General features: G+C 38.8%; 1 protein-coding gene across 3 annotated transcripts in view; it reads right to left on the reverse strand.

The window, feature by feature from the left end:
- The window catches only part of LOC132362966 (zinc finger protein 709-like), a 63,903-nt gene extending 58,175 nt beyond the window's left edge, over positions 1-5,728 (reverse strand). For all 3 annotated transcript variants that reach the window (XM_059918207.1, XM_059918209.1, XM_059918208.1), the window contains exon 1: positions 5,592-5,728. In XM_059918207.1, coding sequence (XP_059774190.1) covers positions 5,592-5,594 — 3 coding nt within the window. In that variant the 5' untranslated portion in view covers positions 5,595-5,728. The remainder of the gene's footprint in view (positions 1-5,591) is intronic.
- Positions 5,729-10,981: the final 5,253 nt, after the last annotated feature.

A 10,981-nucleotide genomic window follows, 5' to 3' on the forward strand; every position in this document is an offset into this window, starting at 1 on the left:
AGGAAGAACTGAGGACTTTCTGAGACAAAAATTGAGGGAATTTGTCATTACTACATCTACTTTGAAACAAGTGTTCAAAATTCATAAGAAAGAATACAAATGATGAAGGTGGATTAGGAGAGGAATAAATAAACATCTTTAATATTATCATATATAACAGATAAGACTTTGTGTAAAATAATATTAGCAACAATGACACTGGTAATGAAAACCTTGTGGATAAGTAAGGTAAGACAGGAGGGAATTGAGAATAGTGTGGTATGAGATACCTGTACAACCAATGAAGAGGTATAGTGTTACTTGACAGAAGACGTAGGCTAATTCTAAATATATACTAAAAACTCAAGGGCAACCACCAAAAAAAATTTTTTTTAATGTGTAACTGATAGGCTAAGAGAGGATTAAAATGAAGAATCAGGTAAAATGCTCAGTTAAAGCCAGAGAAGGTAGAAAAAAGGGGGAAGGCAAACGAAAGAAAGCACAAGGGCAACAAATAGAAACAGAAGAATGTGTGGTAGATATTAATCCAACTGATTAATCACCATTTCAATCATCAATGGTCTCAATACAAGTGAAAGACAAATACAGTAATATCAGATTTTAAAAACTAATTATAGGTTGTCTACAAAAAACCCATTATAAATATGAAGACACAGGTAGATGAAAGGTAAAGGGATAGAGAAAAATGCACTATGCCAAAACTAATCAAAAAAAAGCTGGCATTGGTATATGAATTTCAGATAATGCAGATTTCAGCCCAAGGAAAACTCAGCGATAAAAAGGGGCTTTACATACGGACAAAAAGGTCCATTCTCCAAGAAGGTATAACAATCCTTCATGTGTACATACATAGCAACAAAGGGGCAAAGTACTTAAGGAAAGACGTGAAGAAGGCAGGGAGGAATACATGAATCCATTATTATAATTGTACATGAACACCCCCTTATGACAAGCTATAAATTTCAGCAGGCAGAAAATCAGGAAGGACAGAGTTGAGCTGAACAAGCACTATGAAACAACTCAACTTAACTGTAACCTATGGAATGCTTTATGCAACAAGGGCAGAATACACATTCTTCTCAACTTTACATGGAACATTCACTAAGACAGAACACATGCTGGGATATGTAACATACCTTAACAAATCTGAAAGAAGAAAAACCATACAAACTATGCTCTTAGACCTCAAAGGCAATTAATCTAGATATCAATAACAGCAAGAGTTGGAAAACCTCTCAATACCTGGAGATTCAACAACACCCTTCAAAATAATACAGAAGGTCAAAGAAGTCTCAAGAAATATAAAATTTATTTTGAACTAAATGAAATGAAAACATAATGTGTCAAAGGATGTGGGATGCAGCAGAAGCAGTGCCTAGAGGGAAATTTATGCCATAAAACAAATACACTGGAAAAACACCAAGATGTGTAAACAATAACGTAAAAGCATGTACCTTAGGAAACGATAAAAAGAAGAGCATATGAAACACAAAGTAAACAGAATAAAAGAAATAATAAAAATTAGAAAAAAAGTAAGGTAACTGTGGGATATCGATGGAGAAAAAAATTTTTTAACTCTTGATTCTTTTTTTTTTTTTTAATATTTATTTATTTATTTGGCTGCACCGGGTCTTAGTTGCAGTTCGTGGGATCTTCATTGCAGCATGCGGACTCTTAGCTGCAGCATGCATGTGGGATCTAGTTCCCTGACCAGGGATGGAACCCAGGCCCCCTGCATTGGGAGCAAGAAGCCTTAACCACTGGACCACCAGGGAAGTCCCTAACTCTAGTTCTTTATCAAGATTAATAACATTAATAAATATCTAGTCAAGATAACTAAGAAAAGAGGGAAGACAAAAAGTACAAATATCAGAAAGGAACAAAGGGCAAAATGAAAATGAAAAAGAATTTGATAAAATCCAACATCCATTTATGAAAACAAACTACTAACAGAGGGAACTTTCACTTCCTGAGAATGAACATCTTCATGAATCCTGTAGCTAAATCTATAACATTTGTTTGTATAACATGATTATCCCTGTGAAACATCTGAAAGAATCCACAATGAAAGAGATAGCTCCTGAAATCAATAAGAGACTGAGATTGAGGGTTAATCAGTTGCTTTCCTATAGACCCACACAAATGTATTCAGCTGAACTTGGAGAAGGATGGCAAGGAAATCCAAATGAAAAGGGAACCTCTTAAACAAATAGCACTGGAAATAACGGATATCCACATAAAACACATGCACACACACAGACACACAACAATGAATGCAGACACAGGCCTTATACATTTCACAAAAAATAACTCAAAACACATCATAGATCTCAATGTGAAATGCAAAAGTAATAAACTCCTAGAAAATAATACAGAAGGAAATGTAGGTGACTCTGGGCTTAGTGATGAATTTTGAAATATAACACCAAATGCAAGGTCTGTAAAAGAAAGAAGTATAATTTCACTTCACTGAAATGAAAACATTCCTGCTCTGAGAAAGAAAAGTGTTAAGAAAATGAAAAGACAAGTCAGAGAGTAGGAGAAAATCTTTGCAAAACATTTATCTGATAAATGACTGGTATCCAACAGATGCAAAGAACTCTTAAAGCTCAACAGTAAGAAGAAAAACAACCTAATTAAAAATGGGTAAAAGATCTGAACAAACAGCTCCCCAAAGAAGACACACCAAAAAGAAATATGCTACATGAAAGCATACTCCACATCAAATGTCAATGGGAAATTGAGTAAACAACAACGAGGTATCACGACACACTTATAAATGGCTATAATTCAAAATACTCAGAACGGCAAATATTGGTGAAGATGGGAAGATAATCCTCATTCATTGCTGAGGTGAAAGGAAATTGGTACCCTAACAATGAAAGACAGGAGCTTTCTTTCAAAAAATATACTCTTATTATGTATAGTAAGATTCAGCAATTACACTCCTTGCTATTTGTCCAAATGAATTCAAATCTTATGTTCACAGAAAACCTGTACACAAAAATCTGTAGAGGCTTTATTCATAATTGGCAAGAGTTAGAGTTAAGCAAGATATACTTCAAGAGTCTAATAAATAAATGATCAGTGCAATGAAATACTCTTTGGTGATAAAAAGAAATGAGGTATCAAGCCCTGAAAATACATGGAGGAAGCTTAAAAGTATATTGCTAAGTGAAAGAAGCCAACCTAACAAGGTCATATACCGTATGGTGCCAAGTATATGAGGTTCTGGAAAAAACAAAAGCATGAGACCGTAAAAAGATCTTTGGCTGTGAAGATTTTTGGCTTTGGTTTTAAAGGATTTGAGGGTCAGAGAAAGAGATGAATCAACAGGTTGAGCACAGAGTATTTTTACGTAAGTAAAATTACACTACATGTGCATAAATGATGGACACATTCTATATTTGCCAAATCCATACATTACATAACACAATACAAAAGGTCCACACTAATACAACCTGTGCACTTTTAATGCATCAGTATTGGTTCAGCAATTCTAACAAATGTAGCAGTCCTACAAGATTTAAAAAGCAGTGAATACTGTACGGATGGAGAAGGGTTATGTGAGATCTCTCTATAATCTCTGTTCAATTCTTCTCTAAACCTAAAACTGATCTAAAAACGCTTAAGTCTACACCAAAAGAAGAAGAAGAAGAAGACAGATCTGTACAGCTCACCCCTGAGGACTTCCTGATTTTTCCCTAGGTGTGGTGAACCATGGGTGTGCTTATCTACCAAGGCTGTCCCAATTGAGGGATGAAGGGCAGCAACTCTCCACTGAGTTCCAATACACCCTGACAATACCTCAGGGTGTACTGTCATCCTTAGTCTATGCACTTCCCCAGACCTGTGCATTCAGTTAATCCCAAGCAACTACCCAGGGAAACAAGGTGTTGGAGACAATGGCTCCTCCACCACCACAGCGTGTTTCAAAGGACTGTAGAAAGAAATGTCATCTCTCCACCGGGAGGCATAAGCCAGAGGGCCAAGGTTTAGCTCCATCATATAACAAGTAGGTGTGAGTACTCAGTCTGAGCTGACTGGGGTGCTCTTTCCAGTACCAAAGCCATAACAGGCACCTCAGTGGAGCCCTCTATTTTTAAGAGATCCCAGTACATGGAGACAATTACAGCTTTAATGGCGTATTAAGATGGGACCTAGGCAGTGCCTTGCATCAGAAGCCTATGGACAACTTAAGGCCCTCCTCCACAGAGCCTCCCATCACTGCCAGCAGGGTTAGAGGTCTCCTCATGACACTGATCGCTTTATAGAATTTAAGGAACTCACTTATGTTGGGTTTGAACTAATCTCTTTGCTGTGCCAAACTGAGACAGTGGGTGTTGTCCATCATAACCCAGAGGGTAAGGATCCTTGTTGTAATAGATGAAGGGGCAACAGCCTCTTAAAAGTTATTTTAAAAGTTTTGGTGAGCCTTCTGGAATCTCATCACCTACTGGCTGCCTTTCCCTGTCTCTTCTCCTTCACTTTCTCTGAAATAACGGCCCTTTAAGTAGTGACTGTCTTTTGGACTCACCTCATTCACAGGGTGTAACCCTCCTCCTACTCCCCCACTCCTCCCCTCAGCACTAATGTCTGCGCAAACCCAGCTTCAGTTACACCTTCACTCTAAACACAGATAGGTTCCAGCTGAGACATCAACCCAGGACCACTGGAAGGAGGGCCCCATTCTCATATTCCTGCTCCCGAAGTACAAGGGATTAACAGAAACTGCCAACTCGGAGTTCTCAGTGTATACAACCCAGGCTTGGTGGGGTCAACAATGCAATACAGGGCAGCACAGGGCACAGGAGGAGACCCCAGCAAACAGCAACTCACAGGGCAGGAGCCTCCAGGCTTTCTTATCAGCCCGTCCAGGTAAGAAGCACTAGGGGAAAAGGGAGGGGTGAGGCTTAACTTTCAATAGTCAAACATCAAATATGTGGATCCCAAGTAATCATTCCAAGAACAAAAACTGTAAGAAAAACAGGCATTCGCACGGGATTGTTTGTGTATAAAGAAACACTCAAAGGATGATGAGGTAGTAATCAAAACTAGTTATCTGAGGGTGGCTGGAGTTAACAGCGGAAGAGTGGAGGAGGATATGCGGGCAGGGAGTCCTGAGATACTTTCCTCCCTTAGGAATTTACACTTTTCTACAAAGGAAACTACTGCAAGATCTGATCCTTTAAACAGTAATGGATATAAACTTGTAATCCATAAAAAATGAAAACCTCCTTTCAAACTAAAAGGACAAGGGACATTATAGTTGGTCCCTCTACTATAGGAAACAGAATGGTCCCTTAATGACCCTCCCCGTGGTCAACGCACAATCTGGAAGAGACACGGGGCTGCGGGTGCAGAGTTGCCCAGAGAGGCTCCGGGGTCGGGCTGAAGACGCCACCCGCATGGACCGGGTCCCGGCTGCCGGCTCAGCCCCCATGCTGCGAATCGGAGGGGACTGAGGTCCGCGGGGCGCTCCCGGTGGATTCGGGTCCGCAGACTCCGGAGTTGACCGCGAAGAGGCCGGTTCCGGGCGCTTCCAACCAGTCCCTCCGCCCCGTCTCCGCTCCCCGGGGCAGCACACTCACCATTGCGAGATTTCCTAGGTCTTCCTGCGTCCTTCCCTCGACTCCAACCACCAGAGCAGGTCAGAGCAGAAGAGACGGAAGCGCTACCAAACACCCTGAAGGGTAGGTAAGCCGCCAGCCCTACGCGGTGGGAAGAACCGACGTCCACGCTGGTGCGCCGCGTCGCCCCGCCCACCTGCCTCACCGGCCTCCTGGTTGGACAGGTCCCAGTGCCACACCCCCTCATGCCTGAGTGACAGCCTGTGGGAGGAAGCCTGAGTCAGCGGAACCACTTTCCGTTGTTGGGATGGGACCTGTCCCCGCCTGGCACTTTTGGTTTGTGACAGAAATTTTTCCTTCCCCGGGATTGCCTCTGCTGTCTTCCGCAGCTCCTCGTGCACTGGAATTCCTGATTCAGTTTCAAGACGGAGCAAGTACAGATAAGAGGATGGCTCCGGCCTGCCCTGCCTGGAACAAGGTTTTATGTCCACCAGGGCTCAAGGGCTTGGTGTAAGGCTGTATGGCCATTCGTGGAGCTGTGCTTCTTGTTAAGAAACGCAGACACTTAAATGTGAACTCACTGTCTGTAGTAAAGGGCCGGCTCCATTTTCATCTTTGGTCCTTGACAGCGCTGAACCTTCCACCCATCCCTGCCCCATCCCCACTCATTAAGTACTTAAGGTACCTAATCCCAGCGCACTTGGCTCTGGTAGGAGGTCTGAATCAGTCAGCTGGGTGCCAGGACAAATCTCAGTCAAACCACAGGCTGTGAAGTGTGTGCATTAACTTCTCAGGTGTACATTTTACACTGGAAAAAAATTTATTTTAGATCAGTGTTCCCTGTGTGCCTAGAAAAATTTATTTTAGATCAGTGTTCCCTGTGTGTTGAAATGTCAACAGCTATAATATATATATAAGGCAATTGTATTCCTATTTCCACTGACAGAAGAAAAACTATAAATTGTACTTAAAATTGGAATGCACCTAGAAACTCTTCCTGCCCCCATCTTTATTGAAATATAACTGACTAATAAAATTGCATCTAAAGATTAAAACATGATGATTCTGATACTTACACTGTATTGTATAATTGATATTTGCTGAGAGAGTGGATCTTAAGCATACTCACCATGCAAACAAAAATAAAGGTGACTAAGTGAGGTGATGGATGTGTTTAACCTGGAGAGTCTTATATGTTGAGGCAAGATCTTAGATCTTGAGGCAAGAGGAGAAAGTCCTCCTTCTTTCTGTTGGGCTCAGCTATCCTCATAGGGTGTGATAGCTTCCCAAGAGATTGAACTGCAAAACTCTTTTACATTGCAAAATACTTCATGCACTGATTTATTTGAACAGCTTTATGGAGATATAATGCACATACTTTAGAAGGCATCCATTAAGTGTACATTTTAATGGTTTCAGTATATTTGCAGATACACACAATTATCACAATTTTTGAGGATTTTTGTTACTTCAAAAAGAAACTCCTCCGCCCTTTAGCTATCACTGCTAATCTTCTTATCCTCCTCCTCCAATCCCCCAGCCTAAAAAACCACTACTCTACTTTCTATTTCCATATTCTGCTCTTTCATATTAAAAGAATTATATATGGCCTTTTGAAGGACTTCATTCACTCAGCATAATTTCTTCAAGAGACAACTATGCGTGAATATTTCCTTCGTTTTGTGTCAGAATAATATTCTACTGATTGGATAAAACATGTTGTGTTTATCTATTCACCTGTTAATGGACATTTGGATGTTTCTCCCTTTTGCTTACTATGAATCACATTACTATAAAATTCATATATGTTTTGATCGAACATGTGTTTTCATTTTCTTGAGCATGTACCTAGGTGGGATTGATGGGTCATTTGATAATTCTAGGTTTAATATTTGAGGATCTCCCAGACCTTTATCCAGAGCAGTTTCGCCATTTTATCTTCATTCCACCCCATATGAGAGTTCAAATTTCTCCAAGTATCCTCGATAAAACTTATTGCCTCACTTTTTTTTTTTTTTTTTTTAACTTTTGGGTTTATTTATTTATTTATTTATTTTATGGCTGTGTTGGGTCTTCGTTTCTGTGTGAGGGCTTTCTCCAGTTGCGGCAAGTGGGGGCCACTCTTCATCGCGGTGCACGGGCCTCTCATTATCGCGGCCTCTCTTGTTGCGGAGCACAGGCTCCAGACGCGCAGGCTCAGTAATTGTGGCTCACAGGCCTAGTTGCTCCGCGGCATGTGGGATCTTCCCAGACCAGGGCTCGAACCCGTGTCCCCTGCATTGGCAGGCAGATTCTCAACCACTGCACCACCAGGGAAGCCCCGTGCCTCACTTTTTAATTTTAGCCATCCTAATTGTTGTCAAGTGGAATCTCACTGTGGTTTTGATTTGCATGTCCTTGATGACTAATGATATCCAGAATCTTTTCATATGCCCTTGAACATTTGTGTATTTTACTTGGAAAAAATGTGTATTCAGATCCTTTGTCATATTTAAATTGAATTATTTGATTTTTATAAATTATGTTATATCTAGATATTTTCATTACAAGTTCCTTTTCAGGTATAAGATTGGCAAAATTTTCTTCCATTCTGTGGTTGTGTTTTCACTCTCTTGCCCTAAAAATTTTACTTATAATTGTAGTAATATACACATACCATAAAATGTACATGTTCACCATTTTTAACTGTATAGTTCAGTACTATGTAATACATTGCCATTGTGAAACCAATCTCCAATTTTCATCTTCCACTAACATGTTGAGATAAACAAATAGACTGTCAGTTATTTCTCCAGCAAAATATGGGTTTATCCAGGACGAGCAAAGAATTGTAATTTGGGATCTGCAACCTTGGCATGCAAGATCCCTGGAGCAAGGAGAGGAGTCTTTTAAAGAAGGGAAAAGGATGTTGGGAGGGCTATAGTAAACAAAGAATGATCTGAGCAAACTGAGGGTTCAAAGTACAGTGGCTTTTCATTGGCTGAGTTATGACAGTTTCTCATTGGCCAAGATCTTGAGGCAAGAGGAGAAAGTTCTCCTTCTTTCTGTTGGGCTCTGCTATCCTCATAGGGTGTGATAGCTTCCCTTCTGGTCTATTTAATTTAGGTTTCTGTTTATTAATTTTTTACATCCGTAAGACAACAAGTCCTCATTCTCCCATTGCCCAGCCCCTGGCAAAAACTATTCTACTTTTTGTCTCTAGGAATTCAACAACTCTAGGTACCTCATACCAATGAAACCATACAGTGCCATTTCAACAGTGTTAAATATTCTGATCCAAGAAATTAGGATGTTTTCACATTTATCTCACATTCATTTATTTATGTTGACCATGCTTTGTAGTTTTCTGAGTATTCATTTTGTATTCCTTTTGCTAAATTTATTCCTAATTATTTTATTCCTTTTCATCTTATTAGAAGTGCATGTCTTAGTTTCATTATATCATTGCAAGTGTATAGAAATACACTAAAAAAAATAATTATTATATTTTGATCTTGTATATTATCACTCTGCTGAACTCAATAATGAGTTCTAATACTTTTTTTAAAAATTCTTTAGTTTTTTCTGAATAGAAGATATCTCATCTGGAAATGGAAATAGTTTTTCATCTTCCTAACCAATCTTTAAACATTTTATTGCCTTTTCTTGTATAATAGTTTTGGCTAAAATCTCTAGTACATTCTCAAACAGAAGTGGCAAGACCAGATATCCTTGTTTTGTTCCATATCTTCAGATGAAAGCATCCAATCTTTCATCATTAAAAATATTAGCTTTGGGTTTTCCACAGATGTTCATTATGAGGTTAAGAAATTTCTTTCTATTCCTGTTATTCTGAGTGTTTTAATCATGGTGTATATCATAGGTGTATATCACTACAACCTTCCCTTTTACTACTCCTTATGCTGCATACAACTGTCCTTGTATATTTCTCCCCTGGTTTTTACTTAACACTAAATACCATGGAAAATATTTAATTTCCTCTGCTCTTTAATAAAAATTGAAGTTGTTACTTTTATTTTCCAGGTTTCCAGAAAATGTGCTGGAAGTCTAAGCATATGGAAATGAAACCTGTGAACAGCAAAATGCGCTGTGGGCTTTGTGGATCATCGAAACGAGGGGCATCCTGCTTAAAGGAAAAAACATTAAAAATTCCCCATATCTCCTTTTATACTCAATTATGACATTACATGAAATAACACAAATTACCTAAACTTATAGGCCTCAGTTGAGTCATAACAGAAATATTAAAAATATTACATAGTATACTAAACAGTAAACTTATATATTATAACTGAGGTACTGCATGGTACCTCAGGAAATACATCAGTGTTTACATAACAAGTAGGAAAGGCAAAAGCTGTTCCAAAGGACCAGGAGCTGGCCTGTATTCTTTGTAAGGTCAAGTCTTTTCCTGTTGAAAAGAAAAATGTCACACACCTCCTTCATCAAGGCACTCAGTGGCCATGAAGGACCAAGACATTTATATCGATATTTTGTAACACTACCTCTAAAAATGGTAAAAGATAAAAGTTCCAAATCATAAAAATGACCAGTACTTTCCTTTTCTTACTAATATGACTGACTGGAATGTCTTTTGAAAAAACTTTCGCTCTAATTCTCGTTTTTACCTTCTAGAAAACAACAATTATGATCACCAATGAGAGAAAAGTTTACCTCCTCACAGCATTCAATACAGAAAAACACCTTGCTTGCTTAAATAGCAACCATATCCTCTAACAAGAGTCAAAATCCTATAAGAAGTCCATTTCAGCATCCTGTTGCTATTATACTTCACAGTCCTTTGCAGTCTGTGTTCATTCTTAATAAAATTCATTATACTCCCCTCTTTGACTACAGGTGTGATCCTATGGGTCAGTGGCAGAGGGCACTGGAAAATTTTTACATTTTTGGTATTAAGAGTGAATGAGAAATGAATTTCAAATCAAAAATTTTAACTACAAAAAAAGTAAAATTTCTCTGAGAAAAAAAATACTTGAACATGATAATACTAATGCAAAAATATAATGATTAAATGAAGAAAATTGCAAATTTATCTGAATATCCATAATTAAATGGGTATTTTAATATATATTCTGAGGAAAGAAAAACCACAGTATTTGTTAGCATACGAAAGCTTAGGAAAGAGTTGATAAAATCTCTCTCTGAAACAACTACAGAATTATTTCTTTCACCAAAAAATGAACATACTTTTAATCATGTACAATCAAACGTAACTGAAAACAAAGAGGGATAATATTCAGCTACAAGTAACAGAAAGCACCCATACTTTTCCTGATATGAGGAAGGGGCTTACTCTCACATAGAAGGAGTGGGTCAAGGCAGCCACTGCACAATGCAGCAAACTCCCATGTCATTGTTTATCGCTGCACCATTGTGAATGTCATGGTGAA

This window comes from Balaenoptera ricei, chromosome 3, assembly GCF_028023285.1.
Source record: "Balaenoptera ricei isolate mBalRic1 chromosome 3, mBalRic1.hap2, whole genome shotgun sequence".
Lineage (NCBI taxonomy): Eukaryota > Metazoa > Chordata > Mammalia > Artiodactyla > Balaenopteridae > Balaenoptera > Balaenoptera ricei.